Here is a 25,763-nt window from a genome sequence, read left to right on the forward strand (position 1 = left end):
GAACTAGTAGATATATGGAGGCTTAAATATACTGATCTAGTGAGATATACATGGCGGAGACTGAATCAAGCTAGTCGTCTTGACTTCTTTCTTATCTCATTCTCGTTGGCACCAAAAGTAAAAAAAAGTGTTGATAGGGGACAGAATGCGGTCGGACCATCATATAATAGGCATATACATTTCTCTTACTGAATTTCCACGTGGGCGAGGATATTGGAAATTTAATCAAAGCCTATTGGATGATAATTTATTCATAATTAGAACAAAGGAATTTATAACTGACTTTTTCCAACACAACATAGGTACAGCGAATCCCCTTATTGTATGGTACACCTTTAAATATGCCTTTAGAGGCCATGCAATTCAGTACTCATCTCGAAAACAAAAGCAATTTAGGTCAAAAGAGTTTATACTAAGAAAGGAAATAGAAAATCTAACAGAACAGATAGATGGCAATAAAAACTGTAATATAGAGGCTCAGAATAAATTAGAGGAAAAACAAAAAGAAATGGAGAAACTTATTCAAGAAAGATCAAGTGTAATATATTATAAAAATAAAGCAAACTGGATGGAATATGGGGAAAAATGCACAAAATTATTTTTTAATCTTCAACATAGGAATGCTACCAAAAAGAACTTAATGAAACTGGTTACAATTGACGGAGTCACCCATAATTCACCAAATTATATTTTGAAGGAAGAAACAAAGTACTTTAAGCATATGTTTTCTTTTCAGTCACCTCCATCTCCTCTAACTGAAGCTAATTGTAGAGATTTTTTTTCTATTGATAATGTCAAATTAACAGCCACACAGAAAGACTCATGTGAAGGTGAAATTACAGAGGAGGAACTTCTGGATGCAATTAAAGACTTTAAGTCCGGGAAAACTCCAGGGTTGGATGGCATACCAGTCGAGGTATACCAAACCTTTTTTGATATACTAAGCGGACCGTTATTAGCATGTTTTAACGACTCCTATGTAAATGGTAGATTATCTGACACTCAAGAAGAAGGTCTGATCTCATTATTACTGAAACAGGATACAATTGGAAAATATAAAGATCCAGTCCATTTACAAAATTGGAGGCCCCTTACACTTCAGTGTTGTGATGCAAAAATCCTAGCAAAATGTATAGCGCATAGAATTAAAAAGGTATTGTCGGATATTATTCATTCTAATCAGACAGGTTTTTTACATGGAAGATACATTGGAGATAATAGAAGGCAAGTATTGGAAACAATAGAACACTATGGAAAATATGGGAAACCAGGCCTGCTATTCATAGCAGACTTCGAAAAGGCATTTGATAAAGTTCGACTGGGGTTTAGATATAAATGCCTGGAGCATTTCAATTTTGGAGAATCTCTTATAAAATGGGTCAAAATCATGTATAGTAACCCTAGGTGTAAAATAGTAAATAATGGCTATTTCTCAGAAAGTTTTAAACTGTCAAGAGGAATGAAACAAGGATGTCCACTATCAGCATATCTATTTATTGTGGCCATTGAGATGTTAGCTATTAAAATCAGATCCAATAATAATATCAGAGGATTAGAAATACAGGGCTTAAAAACAAAGGTGTCATTGTACGCTGATGATTCATGTTTTCTTTTAAATCCACAACTAGAATCCCTCCACAGCCTCATAGAGGATCTAGATACATTTTCTAACCTCTCTGGATTACAACCAAATTATGACAAATGTACTATATTACGTATTGGATCACTAAAAAATACAATTTTTACATTACCATGTAGTTGACCAATAGAAGGGTCTGATGGTGATGTGGATATACTCGGAATACATATCCCAAAGGAAATAAATGATCTCACTTCAATACATTTTAATAGAAAGTTAGCAAAAATAGATAAGATCTTACTACCATGGAAAGGAAAATACCTGTCAATTTGTGGAAAAATCACCCTGATTAACTCTTTAGTATTATCACAGTTTACCTATTTGCTTATGGTCTTGTCTACGCCTAGCGAACAGTTTTTTAAATTATATGAGAAAAAAATATTCAATTTTATTTGGAACGGCAAGCCAGACAAAATTAAAAGAGCATATTTATATAATGAATATGAATTCGGAGGACAGAAATTATTAAATATTAAAGCATTAGACCTATCACTAAAAGCTTCAGTCATACAAAAGTTATACTTAAATCCGAACTGGTTCTCAAGCAAATTAGTAAGATTGTCTCACCCAATGTTCAAGAAAGGCCTTTTTCCCTTTATTCAGATTACAACCTCTCACTTTCAGTTATTTGAAAAGGAAATAATCTCCCAAATGTCACTATTTCTAAAACAAGCTATAGAAAGTTGGTTGCAATTTCAATTTAATCCTCCAGAAACGACAGAACAAATAATGCAACAAATATTGTGGTTAAATTCAAATATACTAATTGACAAAAAACCTTTATTTTTTGACAGAATGTTTAAAAAAGGTATAATCTTCGTAAATGATATCATCGGTAGGACTGGTGGAGTTATGTCGCACATGCAGCTAACAAAAACATATGGAAATGTCTGCTCTACCCAAAATTACAACCAAATAATTGCAGCCTTACCGCAAAAGTGGAAGAGGAAAGTGGAAGGGGGAGAAAGTAAGGAACTTGTCTGTCGGCCTTTCATTAAAGAACATAATTGGTTAAGGAAAACTGTGATAAATAAAAAAGTATATCAGTTTCACTTAAGGACCAAAGGATTGACAGCCATCCCATATAGATTGCAAAATAGTTGGGAAGAGATCTTTGACGTACCGATCCCATGGCATAGTGTTTATGAACTGACACGCAAAACGACACCGGATTCAAAAATTAGAATCTTTCAATTTAAATTATTATATAAAATTCTTGCTACCAATAGAATGTTATTTAAATGGGGGATACAATCTTCCCAGCTCTGCAGGTTTTGCTGTGAAGAGACAGAATCATTAGATCATTTGTTTTGGTTCTGTCCATTTGTAGCTTGTTTTTGGACACAGGTCCAGGAATGGCTAAAGGATTGCAATATTTACCTGGAACTAACCTTGCAGATAGCATTACTGGGTGATCTGAAAAGTCATAGTCAATCAATAATATAATAATACTTTTAGCAAAAATGTTTATTTTTAATTCACAATCTGTAGAAGCAATGAGAATAGAAAGGTTCAGAATTTTTGTAAAACATCACAGTACGGTTGAAATATATATGGCAAATAGAAATCCTATATGGATGGTGTTAAGAGATAGATGGGAGGTATTGAATAGAGTTGAAGGATGGGACTAATAACAAATAACAACAAATAATAACAAAGATAGCTAATAATGTAAGCATACTGTGTCCATAATAAGTATATAGGTTGTATGTTGGGAGCTTTTGGGAAGGAGCACAGTTAGAAAGATATGGCATATAGAAGCAAACCGGATGGACACAATGAAAATGATCGGAGAGGTTGAGAGTAGAAGAAGTTCAGGAGCAAAAAAAATAAATAAAATATATATATATATATATATATATATATATATATATATATATATATATATATATATATAATAGAATTATTGTAAAATTAACTCTGTCCATAAGGTGTAGATAGTAAGTATAGACCGGAAGTAGAGGCCTGGGCATTGTTGTTCACTAATTTACTCCAAGTAGGGAAAGGATGGTGGGGTTGAAAAGTAATAAAGGGGGAGTATATATAAAAAAATAAAAAAACATGGGGGATTGGAAGTGATGCAGACAATTACATTGATAGAAGATACAATCTATCTGCAATATTAAGCTGATCCATTCCCAGAAAAAAAAAGAAAAAAAAAAAGAAAAAGAAAAAAAAATAACAAAGGAGTGACTCAAGAAGAAGCACAATAAGGTCCTGGAGTGGCCTAGCCAGTCTTCAGACCTTAATCCCATAGAAAATATGTGGAGGGAGCTGAAGGTTCGCGTTGCCAATCGTCAGCCTCGAAACCTTAATGACTTGGAGAAGATCTGCAAAGAGGAGTGGGACAAAATCCCTCCTGAGATGTGTGCAAACCTGGTGGCCAATTACAAGAAACGTCTGACCGCTGTGATTGCCAACAAGGGTTTTGCCACCAAGTACTAAGTCATGTTTTGCAGAGGGGTCAAATACTTATTTCCCTCATTAAAATGCAAATCAATTTATAACATTTTTGACATGCGTTTTTCTGGATTTTTTTGTTGTTATTCTGTCTCTCACTGTTCAAATAAACCTACCATTAAAATTACAGACTGATCATGTCTTTGTCAGTGGGCAAACGTACAAAATCAGCAGGGGATCAAATACTTTTTTCCCTCACTGTATGCATATATTATTATTATTATTATTGTTTTATTCACTTCTCTTTTTGACCTGCTTAAGAATGTCACTGTACCCTGCAATTACACCTGCGGCCCTGTGCATGTGACGAAAAGTCTAATCTAATCTAAACTGCTTCTATTTGAATTTGGATACTTCAGTAAATTTGACATGAAAAACAAATGTTGGCAACGCTGATTTTGCGTCAGGTATACTTAAAAACAACAAACAACAGCAACAAATACACAAATGCTTTTGTGCATTCACCTTCTCTCTCACGTGTCACACACAAACACACACACACACACACACACACACACAATCATCTTATATGATACAGTACTTGCTGACTTTGCGGTGGGAACCTCAGGGGAACCAGTTATGTAGACAAACTCTTACAGTATATTCTGCTACCATCATTATCATGCCAGCCAGGGACAGAAGGCGGAGGCAATTGCTGTGCTGGCAGAAAGCCTTATTAGGACCACTTGAATAAAACAAATAGTACCGTAGTTCATTTTTTTCTCTCCAAACAGCCTACCCGACCGCTAGGAGGCATCCGCATTGTCCTAAAGCACACTGTTGCCTCATTTTGTATCACATTTCAATAACACTGGGGGGACAAAAATGCAATTTCAGAATGTGGGGGAAACATGTCCTCCCCGTCCCCAGTGAAAGTTGCACCCCTGCTGTAGGTTACTATAAAATTCAGAGAAACTACTGTATAGCTCCCTCATTTTAATGACAATGTTATAAACTATGAAATATGTCTGACCGGCTGTTCTGTTTCTTTTCTCTCTGTTTCCAGGGGAGCATTTTCAGTGGTGCGCAGATGTGTCAAGCTGTGTACTGGACAGGAATATGCCGCCAAAATAATCAACACCAAAAAGCTATCTGCAAGAGGTAAGCATAAACTCTGTCCCCAAGTGCTGTTTCACTTGTTCTCCACATTTGGTTGCACAGCTGTACTATCTATGAGCCAACAGGTATTATAAACCGGGTGGTTCGAGCCCTGAATGCTGATTGGCTGACAGCCGTGGTATGTCAGACCGTATACCGCGGGTATGACAAAAACATTTATTTTTACTGCTGTAAATACATTGGTAACCAGTTTATAATAGCAATAAACCTCGGGGGTTTGTGGTATATGGTCAATATGCCACGGCTAAGGGCTGTATCCAGGCACTCCGCGTTGCGTCGTGCGTAAGAACAGCCCTTAGCCGTGGGCCTTATTACTTAAATAAGCCATGATCCGGTGTTTCTCAATATATATTTTTCTCAATATGGCTGTGGGGTATGTTTCACGCCTCCTGTTGCACTGTGTAAATCTCCTGCTGCCCTCTCTGCCTCGTAACTGGAGCCCCCCTCACCGCAACACTTAACTGTCACCCTTCTGACAGATAGATAGACAGACAACAGACCTGGGTTCAAATACACACAGAGAGAGAGAGAGGCATTTGGAGTCAGTTCTTGTGGGAGAGGGACCAGTGAAAGCCAGGTCCTGTTCATGGAGGATCATGGCTCATTCTTTTTAAACATAGCTATATATGACAGTGAATGGAGTATAAATCTATATGCATTGCATACATGCTGGCTTATTTTATGCACTTGGTTTGATTTCCTATCAGACTTTGTGTTGGCTTTTGGCTCATTCGATTCGATTCTTATGGTTGATGTTTCGTAGCCTAAACATCTTCCCTCTGAGCATAAATCTCTTAACATTGTGAAGAACATACTGCATTTTCAGTATCTATCTCTCAGAGTTCCAGTGGAGTCTGGTACATCCCATATTCTCAGGGTTGATATTTTATTTAAATAGTTGATACTCAGATACGACTTGGAAGAGTGGAGCCTAGCCTACAATATGTCTGGTACTGTACTGTAGCTAGGTTACTAATCTGAACTCCTTACGTAAAACAGTAGGCCTGCTACATTATAGAAAACATGGCTCTATGTCTGTAGCCCATATCTCTACATACAGTGCATTCGGAAAGTATTCAGATCTCTTAACTTTTCCATATTTTGTTACGTTACAGCCTTATTCGATAATGTATTAAATAAATGTTTTTCCTCATCAATCTACACGAAATACCCCGAAATAAATTTTTGCAAATGTATTAAAAATAAAAAACAGAAATACCTTATTTACATAAGTATTCAGACCCTTTCCTATGAGTCTCGAAATTGAGCTCAGGTGCATCCTGTTTCCATTGATCATCCTTGAGATGTTTCTACAACTTGATTGGAGTCCACCTGTGGTAAATTCAATTGATTGGACATGATTTGGAAAGGCACACACCTGTCTATATAAGGTCCCACAGTTGACAGTGCATGTCAGGGCAAAAACCAAGCCATGAGCTCGAAGGATTTGTCCGTAGAGCTCCGAGACAGGATTGTGTCGAGGCACAGATATGGGGAAGGGTAGCAAAAAATGTCAGCACCATTGAAGGTCCTCAAGAACACAGTGGCCTCCATCATTCTTAAATGGAAGAAGTTTTGAACCACCAAGACTCTTCCTAGAGCTGGCCGCCCGGCCAAACTGAGCAATCGGGGGAGAAGGGCCTTGGTCATGAAGGTTACCAAGAACCCAATGGTCACTCTGACAGAGCTCCAGAGTTCCTCTGTGGAGATGGGAGAACCTTCCAGAAGGACAACCATCGCTGCAGCACTCCACCAATGAGGCCTTTATGGTAGAGTGGCCAGACGGAAGCCACACCTCAGTAAAAGGCACATGACAGCCTGCTTGGAGTTTGCCAAAAGGCACCTAAAGGACTCTCAGACCATGAAAAACAAGATTCTCTGGTCTGATGAAACCAAGATTGAACTCTTTGGCCTGAATGCCAAGCGCCACGTCTGGAGGAAACCTGGCACCATCCCTACGGTGAAGCATGCTGGTGGCAGCATCATGCTGTGGGGATGTTTTTGAGTGGCAGGGTCTGGGAGACTAGTCAGGATCGAGGGAAAGATGAACGGAGCAAAGTACAGAGAGATCCTTGATGAAAACTTGCTCCAGAGCGCTCAGGACCTCAGACTGGGGTGAAGGTTCACCTTCCAACAGGACAAAGGCCCTAAGCACACAGCCAAGACAACGCAGGAGTGGCTTCGGGACAAGTCTCTGAATGTCCTTGAGTGGCCCAGCCAGAGCCCGGACTTGAACCCGATCTAACATCTCTGGAGAGACCTGAAAATAGCTGTGCACTGACGCTCCCCATCCAATCTGACAGAGCTTGAGAGGATCTGCAGAGAAGAATGGGAGAAACTCCCCAAATACAGGTGTGCCAAGCTTATAGCGTAATACCCAAGAAGACTCGAGGCTGTAATCGCTGCCAAAGGTGCTTCAACAAAGTAGTGAGTAAAGGGTCTGAATACTTATGTAAATGTCATATTTACGTTTTTGCTGGGTCAATATGGGGTATTGTATGTTGACTTTTCGAATGCACTGTATATACTCTAACCATATGACATAAGTTGTAGCTGAGCTGTGTGGCAGCTACCTCCATGTCCTAGTATTTGAGCTTAGGGGAATGGGATGTATAGGCTTAGTGCAGCAAATAATATTCAAAAGTAAGCTTATCCTTGTCATGACAGGGAGTGACAGACGTGATTTTGGACTTGTGTACTGCTTGATGAAGTATTCGGATATCCTCTTTGCAAATCATATTTATTTTTATGTTGTTAAAATCAAATGTTGCAACGTATTATGACACAAGCATAAGAGCAGGAGGACTTTGAGGAAAAGAGCGTTAGATTGATAGATGAATGTGTGAGAGGGAGAGAGAGAGGGAGAGAGAGTTCCTCTGTAGCTCAGCTGGTAGAGCACGGCGCTTGTAACGCCAAGGTAGTGGGTTCGATCCCCGGGACCACCCATACACAAAAAAAATATTTAAAAAATATGCACGCATGACTGTAAGTCGCTTTGGATAAAAGCGTCTGCTAAATGGCATATTATTATATTATTATAGAGAGGGAGCATTAGCGTCAGGCACTTGGTAGCTGTCGGCCATGCGTCTGGTCTGTGGCTCTACATGCCTTTAGCACGGGACTCTCATCTGACACACACACACACACACACACACACACACACACACACAGACACAGCGTCTCAGAATAGGAAATCTAGGATCAGTTTGGCTTTTTAGGTCATAATGAATAAGACTATATGGACAGGGGGGACCTGATCCTAGATCAGCACTCTGAGACGGTTTATGAATACGGGCCCTGGACTATCAAATCAAATCACATTTTATTTGTCACATACACGTGTTTAGCAGATGTTATTGCGGGTGTAGCGAAATGCTTGTGCTTCTAGCTCCGACAGTGCAGTAATATCTAACAAGTAATATCTAACAATTTCACAACATATACCCAATATACACAAATCTAGTAAGGAATGGAATTTAAGAATATATACATATATGGACAAGCAATGACAGAGCGGCATGGACTAAGATACAGTAGAATATTATAGAATAGAGTATATACATATGAGATTAGTGCAAGATATGTAAACATTATTAAAGTGACTAGTGTTCCATTTCTGTGGCCAGTGATTTCAATAGGCAGCAGCAGCCTCTAATGTGCTAGTGATGGCTATTTAATACATTTACATTTTAGTCATTTAGTAGACGCTCTTATCCAGAGCGACTTACAGTTAGTGAATACATATTTTTTTATACTGGCCCCCCGTTGGAATCGAACCCACAACCCTGGCATTGCAAATGCCATGCTCTATCAACTGAGCTACATCCCTGCCGGCCATTCCCTCCCCTACCCTGGGCCAATTGTGCGCCGCCCATGAGTCTCCCGGTCGCGGCCGGCTGCTACAGAGCCTGGATTCGAACCAGGATCTCTAGTGTTACAGTTAGCACTGCGATGCAGTGCCTTAGACCACTGCGCCACTCAGGAGACTAGCTAATAGTCTGATGGCCTTGAGATAGAACCTGTTTTTCATTCTCTCGGTCCCAGCTTTGATGCACCTGTACTGACCTCGCCTTCTGGATGATAGTGGGGTGAACAGGCAGTGGCTCGAGTGGTTGATGTCCTTGATTATCTTTTTGGCCTTCCTGTGACATCGGGTGCTGTAGGTGTCTTGGAGGGCGGGTAGTTTGCCCCCGGTAATGCGTTCGGCAGACTGCACCACCCTCTGGAGAGCCCTGCGGTTGCGGTCATTGCAGTTGCCGTACCAGTCGGTGATACAGCCCGACAGGATGCTCTCAATTGTGCATCTGTAAAAGTTTGTGAGGGTTTTAGGTGCCAAGCCAAATTTCTTCAGCCTCCTGAGGTTGAAGAGGCTCTGTTGCGCCTTCTTCACCACACTGTCTGCGTGGCTGGACCATTTTAGTTTGTCAGTGATGTGTACGCCAAGGAACTTGAAGCTTTCCACCTTCTCCACTGCGGTCCCGTCGATGTGGATAGGGGGGGTGCACCCTCTGCTGTTTCCTGAAGTCCACAATCATCTCCTTTGTTTTGTTGACGTTGAGTGAGAGGTTATTTTCCTGGCACCACACGCCCAGAGTGATGAGTCATGTATGGTCACAGTCATTAGCTTCTGGAAATGAGATAAATGTAAAACAAGATTGTATTGTGCGTTATCTGTTAAAGCTATACAGAGGATCAAATCAAATGTATTTGTCATATGCACCGAATACAACAGGTGTAGATTTTACTGGGAAATGCTTACGTACGAGTCCTTTCCAAAAAATGCGGAGTTAAAAAGTACGAAAATGTGCACACAAAAAAGGAAAAAGTAACACAATAAAATAACAATAACGAGGCAATATACAAGGAGTACCGGTACCGAGTCAATGTGTAGGGGTATGAGGTAGTTGAGGTGATTGAGGTAATATGAACATGTAGGTGACTAGGCAATCAGGATAGATAATAAACAGGTAGTAAGAGCAGATTAGAGCAGAAAACTCAGATTGATATCTTGTTTCCAGTAATGCTGTAAAGTGACTTTGTATCTCATTCCTCTAGAAGCTATTCACTGTTGTCGTTTGCATTGTTGTCAACGCTACTGTAGGGTTAGCCTATGTGTGAAAGCTGTGTTAAAAACGTCCATCAGAGGAACTGTTAATGTCATCTGCCACATGTCAGGGGGGGTCGGGGGGGTGGGGCTGTTGGCACTGCCCTCAGCCAATCAGAGAGCTTGTTTATGGATGTGGAGCCTAGACAGAGTTGCAGGGGGTCAGCTATTGGGCCACCATATTAACAATGGAATTATGAAACACGGCTTAAGAGATGGTAGATATTGGTGATGATAAAGAGTTAGTGTGAGGGTGTGGGGTGGTGGGGGTTCAGAGTCACCTGCAATGCAGTGGCATTCACAGAAGTCTGACCTGTATTTAGCCTGTATTTAGGCTGTATTTAGCCTGTATTTAGCCTGTATTTAGCCTGTATTTAGGCCTCATTTTGTCATTGTCAGGCTTACTGGGTCAATGACAAATTTAGACAAGAGCTGCTGTGATATCATAACAACCTGTGAAATCTTGCCAAAACATCCCATTCCTCCATATTGCCCTTAATGGCTATTGTTTCAATGTCTTGGCATAAACAGAACAATGTTGTGGTATTATGGTTGTGAAATTCCTTTAACTCCACTGCAGTCTGGTGGAATTTGAGATGTGATTAGGGCTGTTGCGGTGACCGTATTACCGCCACACCGCCGGTCACGAGTCAAGAAGGCAGTCAAATTCCACGTGACCGTTTAGTCACGGTAATTAGGCTTCTCCAAGCTCTGATGCTGCTGATGGTCATTAGTAGCCTACCAAACTTGCTAACTGCCTGGTACTCAGCACTCTATTGTCCCTCTAATCACTCTGACATCAATGCAAATGTAATCGAAAATCTAATCAAACACTTCATGAGAGCCCATGAGCTCATGTTGCGCAACATTTCTATAGGCTCCCATCAGCTTTCTATAGGCTAGGCCTACTATATTTGTTTCTCAACTTTCCTAATATTAGGCAAATATTAAGCACATTGCTTATCTTTACAAGAGGAGTATAGCCTACCTGGCTGGCATGAAAATGAACCACAGGAAACGCGTCCTCCATTCGCTATTTAAGTGCAGAGATTACATGTATTTTTTTCCCATGCCTCTGTTTCGAGACAGGTGCCTGATAATGGTCCATTCTAAATCAAATGAATTTCCCACATATATTATTTAGCATATGTAAAGACAAGATTAAATCAATAATAGTCTGATTGGTGACAATATTAGCTTATCACTTGTGAATGATATATTATTTACATTTTAGTAATTTAGCAGATGCTCTTATCCAGAGTGATTTACAGTTAGTGCATACCATTAAAAATAATAATAATAATCATACTGGCCCCCCGTGGGTGTGCGCATTTCAAATCGTTTGGAGAAAATATCCTTTCTATTTTATTCAGCTATGTTCAATTGTATTCTTCATACTATACAATAATATAAAATAATGCCACGGAATTCTAAGAAAATCTTGTCTGCTAAATGAAGTAGTGTAGCCCACAGCCATATGGATAGCCAGATCAGGGCCTAACATAAGGACGACTCAGAGTATGCTATTCTGTTCTTCTGAAATAGACTACATTTTCTTCATTTCATGTTTCTTTAGACCTGTCTAAAATAAGCAATGGATTTATTGTGAAAGGGTAGGCTATATTACATGGATTTATTATACTTTTTTTAAATGTAGATGTTTTAAAAACATTCTCCTCAGACAGAGTGACAGCAGTTTGTCTTTGTCCTCAGACAGAGTGACAGCAGTTTGTCTTTGTCCTCAGAAAGAGTGACAGCAGTTTGTCTTTGTCCTCAGACAGTGACAGCAGTTTGTCTTTGTCCTCAGACAGCAGTTTGTCTTTGTCCTCAGACAGTGACAGCAGTTTGTCTTTGTCCTCAGACAGCAGTTTGTCTTTGTCCTCAGACAGCAGATTGTCTTTGTCCTCAGACAGCAGATTGTCTTTGTCCTCAGACAGATTGACAGCAGTTTGTCTTTGTCCTCATACAGCAGACTGTCTTTGTCCTCAGACAGATTGACAGCAGTTTGTCTTTGTCCTCAGACAGCAGTTTGTCTTCGTCCTCAGACAGCAGTTTGTCTTTGTCCTCAGACAGAGTGACAGCAGTTTGTCTTTGTCCTCAGACATAGTGACAGCAGTTTGTCTTTGTCCTCAGACATAGTGACAGCAGATTGTCTTTGTCCTCAGACAGAGTGACAGCAGTTTGTCTTTGTCCTCATACAGCAGTTTGTCTTTGTCCTCAGACAGAGTGGCAGCAGTTTGTCTTTGTCCTCAGACAGCAGTTTGTCTTTGTCCTCAGACGGAGTAACAGCAGTTTGTCTTTATCCTCAGACAGCAGATTGTCTTTGCCCTCAGACAGAGTGACAGCAGATTGTCTTTGTCCTCAGACATAGTGACAGCAGTTTGTCTTTGTCCTCAGACATAGTGACAGCAGATTGTCTTTGTCCTCAGACATAGTGACAGCAGATTGTCTTTGTCCTCAGACAGAGTGACAGCAGTTTGTCTTTGTCCTCAGACAGCAGTTTGTCTTTGTCCTCAGACGGAGTAACAGCAGTTTGTCTTCGTCCTCAGACAGCAGTTTGTCTTTGGCCTCAAACAGAGTGACAGCAGTTTGTGGTTGTCCTCAGACAGAGTGACAGCAGATTGTCTTTGTCCTAAGACAGCGGTTTGTCTTTGTCCTCAGATGGAGTGACAGCAGTTTGACTTTGTTCTCAGACAGCTGTTTCTCTGTCCTCAGACGGAGTAACAGCAGTTTGTATTTGTCCTCAGACAGCAGTTTGTCTTCATAATTTAAACACTGTCCTCTCTCTCTCCTCTCTCCCTCCTCCACCCCTCTCCCCTCATCTTTAGAACATGTGATCACTAGGTACTCTCTTCACTCTCACTCTTCTATATATATATATATATGTGTGTGTGTGTGTGTGTGTGTAACCCTCTGTGCTCTGCATAGTGTGCGTTCCGTTGTTTTCTGTGTGTGCGTTGTTCGTGTTTGGTACAGGCTTATGTAACAATGCGTTCCATGGCAGTTAGTCAGTCACTAGCCAGTCTACATTGTGTCCCCTCCAATCTGTTAGAATGATTATTATGTCTGGCCCCCTCCCTCCCTCCCTCGTCCAAGCAGCTAGTGGAGCTGTTGTCTTTGTACTAAAGAGATGCTGACAACCAAGTTACTGTATATTATTTTATTCAGTTACAGATAGTGACACTGAAGTGCATTGGGTTATTACATCAAAATAAAGTGGAGTCACGTGGGGTAACGATGGCACACTAGACCAGAATTATTGTTAAAATACAGTCATAATTATCAAAAAAACACCTTGTTTATGCAGCAAACAATTCTTAAGTATACGGAGATGACTGAAAACGCAACAAAACCGAAATGGCAACAGAAAAGACTAACTCGTAATACGAAGAAAGACAGGCCGGGCAAAGTTAGCATGGTGGCTAACGAAAACGTCAACGACCCCACATCGGACCACAGCTGTGGCGAGGAAGACTCCGATGATGAAACTCCAAAATGGGCCCAGAAACTTCACACTAAATTTAACACTATGAACAATACCATTAACACCCTGAACAAAGACACCAAAGCCATTCTTGACAGGGTGGTGGGAGCAGAGAAACGCATTGGTGATTTGGAGGAAGACATGGTTGCAGTTCAGAACCAGGCGTCACAGTCAGAGAAAGACATCGCTCTGCTGAATGATGGATTGGACGCACTCATCAACAGGAGTAAAATCAATAATTGGAGGATAATTGGAATTAAAGAATGCCAAGAGGCAGGCAACATCTACTCTCTCCTCGACAAGATCTTCCGCTATGTACTGGGATGGCCAGACAACGAACCAGTCCCCGAGATTGAATGCGCGCACCGGGCACTAGGACCGAGACCAGCCCTGGATGAGAACCCCCGCCCGATAATAATACGCCTGCTGAGATGGAACAACAAGCAGCTCATCATCAGAGCGGCAGCAGCAAAGGAGCCTGGGAGGGTCAGCGGTTCTCTGTGTACCACGACTTCTCCACTTATGTGCAGAAGAAACGTACCAAGTTCGCGGAGGTCAAGAAGAAGCTACAGTTCGGGCTGACATATCCTGCCATTCTCCATGTCACCATCAGACTGGGCTGTGGTTCAGGCTGATGTATCCTGCCATTCTCCATGTCACCATCAGACTGGGCTGTGGTTCAGGCTGATGTATCCTGCCATTCTCCATGTCACCATCAGACTGGGCTGTGGTTCAGGCTGATGTATCCTGCCATTCTCCATGTCACCCCCCCGCTAATCCCTTTACATCTCGACAGTGGAGGCTGAACACCTCCCTCTTGAAGAACAAGGAGTTCACTAGGTGACAGAATCACATAATTATTTGAATTAAACCTTAACTCTGTGACTTTGGTTGCCACTGTCTGGGAAGCTTTTAAGGCCACTTGTACGGGTTGGATAATTAGTTTCACGTCAGCTGAAAAAAAGAAAAAGCTCAGAGAAAAAGTCTAAGCTGTCCTTAGAGCTTAAAAGACTGGAGGAGGAACATACTGTATGTCAGACCGGTTGATCCTAGACTTGAGAACCTCCCTCCAGTCTACCAGGGCAGATCTACAGAAACTGGTACCCGAGGAGACAGCTTTTGCTCTTTTCTGACTGCAGAGACTTTATTTTGAGTCAGGGGAGAGGGCAGGGAGGATGTTAGTGCATAGGTTGAAGCAGACAGAGAACTGACAGTCCATTCCAGCATTTAGGGATAGTAAGGGAGTACTTCAATGTGATGCCAACAGAATGAATCAATCTTTCAGACAATTCTATGCCACATTGTATGGGTCAGAGAGTATAGCAGGTGACAGAGACATTGATGCCTTCTTTAAGAGCTTTGACCTTCCCGCTGTCATATAGTGGATAAAGTTGATTTGGACCTCCCGATCACCCAGTTAGAAATTGACAATGCAATTATGAAAATGTCCTCTGGGAAAATGCCTGGCGATGACGGCTTGGGTATTGAATTCTACAAATGCTTCAAAAAACAGCTGTCCCCGATCCTTCTGAAATTATTTGATGAAGGACTAGAGTCCGAATCTATGCACCCGTTCATGTGCCGAACCACTATCTCTCTGCTACCCAAGCCTGGTAAGGACCCTTTAAAGCTAGGAAGTTTCCGACCCTTAAGTCTGTTGAACAGCTACTATAAGATATTAGCCAAGACCCTCGCCCTACTCTTAGAGACGGGAATCCCATCAATAATTCATCTAGACCAGGTTGGGTTCATCCCAGGTCATCTCTCCGTGAATCAAATCAAATCAAATTTTATTTGCCACATGTGCCGAATACAACAGGTGTAGACCTTACAGTGAAATGCTTACTTACAAGCCCTTAACCAACAATGCAGTTTTTAGATAAGTAAAAAATTGAAAATAGCAAATAATTAAAGAGCAGCAGTAAAATAAAATAACAGTAACGAGGCTATATACAGGGGGTACCGGTACAGAGTCAATGTGTGGGGGCACAGGTTAGTCGAGGTAATTGAGGTAATATGTACATGTGGGTAGAGTTAAAGTGACTATGCATAAATAATAAACAGAGTAGCAGCAGTGTAAAAGAGGGGGTTGGGGTGGGGTGGGGTGGGGTGGGGGGGCAATGCAAATAGTCCGAATAACATGCGAAGGCTGTTTCATGTCATGTCCAAGGCTCACTCTCTTAAAACTCCAGTTATAGCAGCATCCTTGGATGCCGAGAAGGCCTTTGACGGGATAGAATAGCCATACCTGTTTCATACACTCACTCAAGTTTGGCTTCGGTCCCATTAGCTGGGTCAGGGCCTTAGAGAGTGCCCCCGTCTGTCAAAACGAATGGAAGAGTGTCTGCCTCCATGAGGTGTGAGACAGGGTTGCCCCGCTAGTACTCTCATATTTATTTGAGCCTTAGAACTCCTGGCATGTGCGATACGTGCTGAAGAGACCATCCCAGGTGTGCGCATTTATGAACATGAGTTCAAATTGAATCTATACGCTGACGACATCCTACTCACCCTTAGTAACCCTACAATCTCCCTACCAGCAGTCTTAAAAAGGATTGACTCCTTTGGCACCCTCTCAGGATACAAAATCAGCTGGAGTAAGAGTGAGGCTATGCCTCTCAACCGACACACATTTCAGGCTGACTTAGTAGGTTCCCCATTTGACTAGTGGCATGACGTATCTAGGAATTAATATAGTATCCCTCACGATATTCAGCCTAAATGGACCTAGAGTTGTCCAGGTCATCAGCGATGATATTAAGAGATGGACAACTCTCCCCCTATCTTTATGGGGCAGAGCTGAAATGTTTAAGGTTAATGTATTACCTAGGCTAGCCGCAGTCATGGTTTAAGGAGGTACGAACTCTCTCCTCGCAGATCTTATGGAACAATCAGAAACCCAGAATAGGGTATAGAAAACTGACAGTACCTAGATTCAAAGGTGGGCTGGGTGTCCCAGATGGATTCTTCTACTACTTGTCATATAATTCAAGATATCCCCTTACATGGGCTTACAAATCAGAATAGAAGATTGGCAGCTGGGAGTGGTTAGAGGAGAGGATAAAACAGGTCTGTTTCCATGGCATCAATGTGGCACTGCCCCAAACCCCCTACTGCCCTTGACAGTGTAATTATCAGGTTCTCATGTAGCACTGTTAAGATGCTGTTCAGAAGGTTGGGTGTAAAAGGTCTGTCTATCCTGTCCCATCTGACATGACGCCCTGTTTACAGCTGGGGGAAACACTTTGAATAATAGACTGGCATAGCCATGGTATTTCATCTATTGGTCAGATTGTTAAAGATGATATTCGATCCTTTTCCCAATTGAAGGCAGATTTTGGTTTGAGCGATTCTTCATTTTTGGTGTACCTACAGCTTAAGACAATCATATACAAGGTTGGTAAAAAGGAGGATGATGAACCTGCCTCTGAAATTAGATCAGAACCTCAGGAAAGCTGCCTCCATGAGAGGAACTGTATCAGGCATTTATAGACTGTTGTTTGTTTCCATCCCAAATGCATATTCCCCCATTCAGTTAGCATGGGAGCGTGACCTGAACACTTCTCTCACCCCATCGCAATGGGACACTATTTGGAGAAGGGGTCTGACCACTTCAAAATGTGTTCGGTATAAGATCACTCAATACAATATATTGTGTAGAGCCTATATCACCCCTGTACGTATCTCAAAGATGGATGAAAATCTATCTGACTTGCATGTATGCTGGCACAACTGTGGTAGCAACTGCTCTTTACTTCACATGTTGTGGGAATGCCCTGCAGTGAAAACATTTTGGTCTGAAGTTATTTCAGTTTTGTCAGATTTTTTTTAATGTTGAATTTCCAATGTGACCCATTTCATGGTTGGGTACCTGGTCAAAGCCCAGAAAATATACTGTCTAATGTCAAGAATAGTTTGTTATCATTGGGTTGTCTTTCAGTCAAGATAATCATTCTTCTTAACTGGAAGGAACGTAAGCCAACTTGGTTTACTGTGGACCGCTGGCTGGAGGACTACATAGACCTTTTATACATGGGCCGTGCAGCTTGCCTGCTCAAGGACTTCCATCTAGGTCTACATGGTCACTGGGACACTGTACGCAAGTTCTTGGACTCTGGAAATGTACACATGAAAGTTTGAATCCTGTAGTCCATACTTGAATATCTGCCAATTAGAAAATTGTATGAAGTGGAAACCCTTAACTAATGTATTTGACTCTTATACGATGCACTACCCTTCCTCACCACTTCCACCCCACCCCTTCTCCTCCCCACGTAAATATCTCTCCATCTGTCTCTCTACCTCTAATATCTCTCCACCTGTCTCTACCTCCTCAGACCACCAGAAGCTAGAGAGAGAGGCCCGTATCTGTCGCCTGCTCAAGCACTCCAACATCGGTGAGTCTTTCTCAACTAAACAACGCACAAACGCAATGACACCTACCTATGCAGCAATGACACCTACCTATGCAGCAATGACACCTACCTATGCTGCATTATAACCTTACATCTTCTGCTTCAATCTTCTATCTAATATATACAGATGTAGGATCTTAATTTGATCACTCTTTTGTTGCTGAGAATTTTCTGACACAGCAGGAAATGCGAACTTGTAGTGTATTTGAGTTTAAAAAGGCTTTTTTTCATTTGCGCTAATGAAAAATATATCAACCCCAACAGCTAATGAAAAATATATCAACCCCAACAACATTTTTCATTAATTACAATCTACATAATAATAATAATATATATATTTTTTCTTCACATAAGTAGTGCACTGGGCCTTTACTAGTATTAACGGACTGATATAGACATCTGTAGCACGGCCCATTTTCTTTTTTCTCCAGCATCTCTGCTTTGTCAAAAAAGATAGTTGTATAATTAAGAACACTGTCTTGCAGGATTCAATAGTTGGAATTGTAAGAGTTGTTGCCCTGTCTCTTTCTCTGCAAACCCTGTTCTCAAACATTTACATCAAAAGGTGCAAAGTTATGGCCAAAGACACAAAACGTCCACATCAAATAAAATATTTTTCTTGATAAAATAAAATGGAAACAACCACTTTTTGTGCAGTATTAATTTACCATCCTTACAAACCACTTAATGTAAATGTATATTACTGTATTGTATATACAGTAGGCTGGTCATCTAGGTTTGTACCTGTAGACTTTCCATCACCATGAAGAAAAACAATGCACAATACAGTAATTGAGTATATTGAGACATCAAGTGGTTTGTGATGATGTAGCTCAGTTGGTAGAGCACGGCGCTTGCAACGCTAGGGCACTGTGGGTTCGATTCCCATGGGGGACCAATATGAAAATGTATGCACTCACTACTGCAAGTTGCTCTGGATAAGGGAGTCTATTAAAAAGGAATGAAATAAGTTGCATTTGCAAAGTTTTTACATTTTCGTCATTTAGCAGACGCTCTTATCCAGAGCGACTTACAAATTGGTGCATTCACCTTATGATAGCCAGTGGGACAACCACTTTACAATTATTATTATTTTTATTTTTTCTTTGGGGTGGGGTAAGGGGGGATAGAAGGATGACTTTATCCTATCCCAGGTATTCCTTAAAGAGGTGGGGTTTCAAGTGTCTCCGGAAGGTGGTGAGTGACTCCGCTGTCCTGGCATCGTGAGGGAGCTTGTTCCACCATTGGGGTGCTAGAGCAGCGAACAGTTTTGACTGGGCTTTGCGGGAACTGTGCTTCCGCAGAGGTAGGGGGGCCAGCAGGCCAGAGGTGGATGAACGCAATGGCCTCGTTTGGGTGTAGGGACTGATCAGAGCCTGAAGGTACGGAGGTGCCGTTCCCCTCACAGCTCCGTAGGCAAGCACAATGGTCTTGTAGCAGATGCGAGCTTCAACTGGAAGCCAGTGGAGTGTGCGGAGGAGCGGGGTGACGTGAGAGAACTTGGGAAGGTTGAACGCCAGACGGGCTGCGGCGTTCTGGATGAGTTGTAGGGGTTTAATGGCACAGGCAGGGAGCCCAGCCAACAGCGAGTTGCAGTAATCCAGACGGGAGATGACAAGTGCCTGGATTAGGACCTGTGCCGCTTCCTGTGTAAGGCAGGGTCGTACTCTGCGAATGTTGTAGAGCATGAACCTACAGGATCGGTTCACCACCTTGATGTTAGCAGAGAATGACAGGGTGTTGTCCAGGTTCACGCCAAGGCTCTTTGCACTCTGGGAGGAGGACACAATGGAGTTGTCAACCGTGATGGCGAGATCATGGAACGGGCAGTCCTTCCCCGGGAGGAAGAGCATCTCCGTCTTGCTGAGGTTCAGTTTGAGGTGGTGATCCGTCATCCACACTGATATGTCTGCCAGACATGCAGAGATGCGATTCGCCACCTGGTTATCAGAAGGGGGAAAGGAGAAGATTACTTGTGTGTCATCTGCATAGCAATGATAGGAGAGGCCATGTGAGGATATGACAGAGCCAAGTGACTTGGTGTATAGCGAGAACAGGAGAGGGCCTAGAACTGAGCCCTGGGGGACACCAGTGGTGAGAGCATGTGGTGCGGAGACAGATTCTCGCCGCGCCACCTGGTAGGAGCAATCTGTCAGGTAGGACGCAATCCAAGAGTGAGCCGCGCCGGAGATGCCCAACTCGGAGAGGGTGGAGAGGAAGATCTGATGGTTCACAGTATCAAAGACAGCAGATAGGTCTAGAAGGACGAGAGCAGAGGAGAGAGAGTTAGCTTTAGCAGTGTGGAGAGCCTCCGTGACACAGAGAAGAGCAGTCTCAGTTGAATGACCAGTCTTGAAACCTGACTGGTTTGGATCAAGAAGGTCATTCTGAGAGAGATAGCAAGAGAGTTGGCTAAAGACGGCACGCTCAAGAGTTTTGGAGAGAAAAGAAAGAAGGGATACTGGTCTGTAGTTGTTGACATTGGAGGGATCGAGTGTAGGTTTTTTGAGAAGGGGTGCAACTCTCACTCTCTTGAAGACGGAAGGGACATAGCCAGCGGTCAAGGATGAGTTGATGAGCGAGGTGAGGTAAGGGAGAAGGTCTCCGGAAATGGTCTGGAGAAGAGAGGAGGGGATAGGGTCAAGCGGGCAGGTTGTTGGGGGCCGGCCGTCACAAGTCGCAAGATTTCATCTGGAGAGAGAGGGGAGAAAGAAGTCAAAGCATAGGGTAGGGCAGTGTGAGCAGGACCAGCGGTGTCATTTGACTTAACAAACGAGGATCGGATGTCGTCAACCTTCTTATCAAAATGGTTGATGAAGTCATCCACAGAGAGGGAGGAGGGGGGGGGAGGAGGATTCAGCAGGGAGGAGAAGGTGGCAAAGAGCTTCCTAGGGTTAGAGGCAGATGCTTGGAATTTAGAGTGGTAGAAAGTGGCTTTAGCAGCAGAAACAGAGGAAGAAAATGTAGAGAGGAGGGAGTGAAAAGATGCTAGGTCCGCAGGGAGTCTAGTTTTCCTCCATTTCCGCTCGGCTGCCCGGAGCCCTGTTCTGTGAGCTCGCAATGAGTCGTCAAGCCACGGAGCAGGAGGGGAGGACCGAGCCGGCTGGGAGGATAGGGGACATAGAGAGTCAAAGGATGCAGAAAGGGAGGAGAGGAGAGTTGAGGAGGCAGAATCATTAGATTGGAGGGAGAAGGATTGAGCAGAGGGAAGAGGTGATAGGATGGAAGAGGAGAGAGTAGCGGTAGAGAGAGAGCTAAGGTTGCGACGGTGCATTACCATCTGAGTAGGGGCAGAGTGAGTAGTGTTGGAGGAGAGCGAGAGAGAAAAGGACTCAAAGTAGTGGTCAGAGACTTGGAGGGGAGTTGCAGTGAGATTAGTAGAAGAACAGCATCTAGTAAAGATGAGGTCAAGCGTATTGCCTGCGTTGTGAGTAGGGGGGGACGATGAGAGGGTGAGGTCAAAAGAGGAGAGGAGTGGAAAGGAGGCAGAGAGAAATGAGTCAAAGGTAGACGTAGGGAGGTCAAAGTCACCCAGAACTGTGAGGGGTGAGCCATCCTCAGGAAAGGAACTTATCAAGGCGTCAAGCTCATTGATGAACTCTCCAAGGGAACCTGGAGGGCGATAAATGATAAGGATGTTAAGCTTGAATGGGCTAGTGACTGTGACAGCATGGAATTCAAATGAGGAGATAGACAGATGGGTCAGGGGAGAAAGAGAGAATGTCCACTTGGGAGAGATGAGGATTCCTGTGCCACCACCCCGCTGACCAGATGCTCTCGGGGTATGCGAGAACACATGGTCAGACGAGGAGAGAGAAGTAGGAGTAGCAGTGTTTTCTGTGGTAATCCATGTTTCCGTCAGCGCCAAGAAGTCGAGGGACTGGAGGGTAGCATAGGCTGAGATGAACTCTGCCTTGTTGGCCGCAGAACGGCAGTTCCAGAGGCTGCCGGAGACCTGGAACTCCACGTGGGTCGTGCGTGCAGGGACCACCAGATTAGAGCGACAGCATCCACGCGGTGTGAGGCATTTGTATAGCCTGTGCGGAGAGGAGAGAACAGGGATAGACAGACACATAGTTGACAGGCTACAGAAAATGGCTACAATAATGCAAAGGAAAGAAATGAACTAAACATCTGGGAAAGCGAGAGAGCGGGGCCTCCCTCACTTACGTTTCACTGAAACACTCAAATATAACTCTCCCAACTTCCACTTTAGAAATTATAATTGTTGTAAACTACAGTGGTTCAATGTTTTCTAGGAATAGACTAACTTAGTTTATTCAGCTAGCTAACTTGGTACAGTATTCTTCCGTGAAAACCGTCCAGGGCACCGAATCCTATGATGCCTTAGCCAACTAGCATGCCAGTCTCCAATAACACGGTTTAGCACCAATACTCGGTTACAACAAACCACCAGTGTGTTAACACGCCAAGCAGATCATTCGTGTCCATGTCTAACGTTGTGTAAAGTTTTGGGTTAGTTTTGAAAGTTTGATTGAGTCCGTCATCAACTTATTCAGCCAGTTAGTTAGCTAGAATAGTTAGCATACTAGCTAGCCATTGCTCTCTGCGAACGAAAAAACCCTCCTCCCACGGCACGAACACACAGAGAGAGCCAAGCTAACGTTAACTAGTCACCCATGTCCCATTTCAAGAAACATATATCAATCAAATGTTTTATATTACACAAGTATTATCAGATTAACTGTTTTGTACAGATAATTATCAGACTCAAGTTGCAAATGCTGCTAAACACTCAAATACATTTTTTTTAAAGAAACAGTGCACTGGACCTTTACTAGTCCTGTATTAGTGGACCTATATAGACTGTTATATATTTTCTTCTGCAGCACCCCCACCCCCAAACAACTTCCCTTATACACTTGTTCACTTGAATTCAAATGCCATGATGTGTTTGAAATCAGAGTGCCTATTTTGATGGTTTTAATTGCATTGATCATGATACGTGGTTGTTTTAGCTACTTTAGTTGAATGTACTGATTTACACTCTGGGTAAGAGTCTCTGCTACAGTAAATGACTGAATGTGTACAGATTTGATTTGACCTCCCATGGCTTAGCTCTCTCTCTCTCTCTCTCTCTCTCTCTCTCTCTCTCTCTCTCTCTCTCTCTCTCTCTCTCTCTCTCTCTCTCTCTCTGTCTCTGTCTCTGTCTCTGTCTCTCTCTCTCTCTCTCTCTCTCTCAGTCCGTCTCCATGACAGTATATCAGAGGAAGGATTCCACTACCTCCTGTTTGACTTGTAAGTTATTCATCTCCTCCATCTCTCCTCTACTCTGCCTCTTTACACCTCTTTCATCCCTCTATCCTCTCATACAATACATGCCACTCTCCTTTCTCCCTCTCTCCCTTTACCCGAGGTTCAGCCTGTTAGCCATACTAGCTTCAGTTTCCATGGTAACGGCTGGGACGGTGGGATGAGAGGATGAGAGAGAGAGAGAGAGAGAGAGGGGAGGGTTGCCGGCGGGCCTGGTGTAGCTTGCTGGAGCGAGACCCGGACTGAGCAGAATTCAGATGCTCTCTGATTGGCTAATGAGCTCGTCTCTGATTGGTTTGCAGGGTGACTGGAGGGGAGTTGTTTGAGGACATCGTAGCCAGAGAGTACTACAGTGAGGCTGACGCCAGGTAAGAAATACATCTCTATCTGTCTCCCTCTCTCTACCTGGCTGACAAATACACTATATGGCCAAAAGGATTAGTGCCCTTCAAATTAGTGGATTCAGGTATTTTAGCCACACCTGTTGCTAATATGTGTATATAATCGAGCACACAGCCATGCAATCTTCATAGACAAACATTGGCAGTAGAATGGCCCTGACTGAAGAGCTCAGTGACTTTCAACGTGGCACCGTCATAGGATGCAACCTTTCCAACAAGTCAGTTCCTCACATTTCTGCCCTGCTAGAACTGCCCCAGTTAACTGTAAGTGCTGTTATTATGAAGTGAAAACGTCTAGGAGCAACAACGGCTCAGCCGCAAAGTGGGAGCTTCATGAAATGGGTTTCCTTAGCTGAGCAGCCGCACACAAGCCTAAGATCACCATGTGCAATGCCAAGTGTCGGTTGGAGTGGTGTAAAGCTCGCCGCCATTGGACTCTGGAGCAGTGGAAATGCATTCTCTGGAGTGATGAATCACGCATCACCATCTGGTAGTCCAACGGACGAATTTGGGTTTGGCGGATGCCAGAAAAACGCTACCTGCCCCACTGCATAGTGCCAACTGTAAAGTTTGGTGGAGGAGGAATAATGGTCTGGGGCTGTTTTTCATGGTTTGGGCTAGGCCTCTTAGTTCCAGTGACGGGAAATCTTAATGCTACAGCATACAATGACATTCTAGACAATTCTGTGCTTCCAACTTTGTGGCAACAGTTTGGGGAAGGCCATTTCCTGTTTCATTATGACAATGCCCCCGTGCACAAAGCGAGGTCCATACAAAAATTGTTTGTTGAAATCGGTGTGGAAGAACTTGACTGGCCTGCGCAGAGCCCTGACCTCTACCCCATCGAACACCTTTTGGATGAATTGGAACGCCGACTGCAAGCCAGGCCTAATCGCCCAACATCAGTGCCTGGCCTCACTAATGCCCTTGTGGCTGAATGGAAGCAAGTCCCCGCAGCAATGTTGCAACATCTAGTAGAAAGCCTTCCCAGAAGTGTGGAGGCTGTTATAGCAGAAAAGGGGGGACCAACCATGATTTTGGAAAGAGATGTTCGACGAGCACATGTCCTCAGACTTTTGGCCATGTAATGTACATCCATCTATCTACCTGGCTGACACATACAGCTCTCTATCTGTCTACCTGGCTGATACATACATCTCCTCATCTGTCTACCTGGCTGATACATACATCTCTCTATCTGTCTACCTGGCTGACACATACATCTCTCTATCTGTCTACCTGGCTGATACATACATCTCTCTATCTCTCTACCTGGCTGACACATACATCTCTCTATCTGTGTTTTCCTCTCTTCATCTCCCTTTCTTTCTCATTATTTTTCTCTTTCCCTGGCTTTCTTTCTCTCTCTCTCTCTGTCTTGCTTGCTTATGCTCTCTCTTTCACTCCTGGGTCATTCCATGTCATTACAGCAAGCCATGACACCCACCATCTCAGATTGTTCTGAAAACTTTTCTGTAGTTTGAAACAGATAAGATTAGCATTCCAGCAACATTATTTTGTTGAAATATAATTGATCTCTGAGAAATTAAGCTAATTGATTACACCCAAATTCAATAATATTCAATAAATATAATACCTAACATCCGATTTGGACCCAAACAAATTCTAACAATGAGTTAGACATGAGGATTCCAAAGAAATGTTAAAAAGATGCCCACGGACCCCCCACACCACACGCCAATTCCACCCCAACAACGAGTATACAGTATCAGTTCTCTGTGTCTGAAAAGTAGTATGGAGCAGCGGCTTTGAGTATTGTTTCTTCATCCTATGTAATGTATTCTCAGTGAATTTGGTGATGTTTTTTTCCCTTGTTCAGAGAAATTGGTAATTGAAGTTGTTAGGT

The 25,763-nt window shown here is 42.9% G+C and overlaps 1 protein-coding gene across 5 annotated transcripts in view; it reads left to right on the forward strand.

Annotated features, from left to right (window-relative positions):
* LOC121530796 (calcium/calmodulin-dependent protein kinase type II subunit beta) overlaps positions 1 to 25,763 on the forward strand; it is a 115,743-nt gene that overhangs the window by 13,898 nt on the left and 76,082 nt on the right. For all 5 annotated transcript variants that reach the window (XM_041836035.2, XM_041836037.2, XM_041836036.2 and 2 more), the window contains exons 2-5: positions 5,106 to 5,200; positions 18,144 to 18,203; positions 23,426 to 23,480; positions 23,798 to 23,863. In XM_041836035.2, the coding sequence (XP_041691969.1) occupies positions 5,106 to 5,200; positions 18,144 to 18,203; positions 23,426 to 23,480; positions 23,798 to 23,863 (276 nt within the window). The remainder of the gene's footprint in view (positions 1 to 5,105; positions 5,201 to 18,143; positions 18,204 to 23,425; positions 23,481 to 23,797; positions 23,864 to 25,763) is intronic.

The sequence above is a fragment of the Coregonus clupeaformis genome, chromosome 18 (assembly GCF_020615455.1).
Source record: "Coregonus clupeaformis isolate EN_2021a chromosome 18, ASM2061545v1, whole genome shotgun sequence".
NCBI classification, from domain to species: Eukaryota; Metazoa; Chordata; class Actinopteri; order Salmoniformes; family Salmonidae; genus Coregonus; species Coregonus clupeaformis.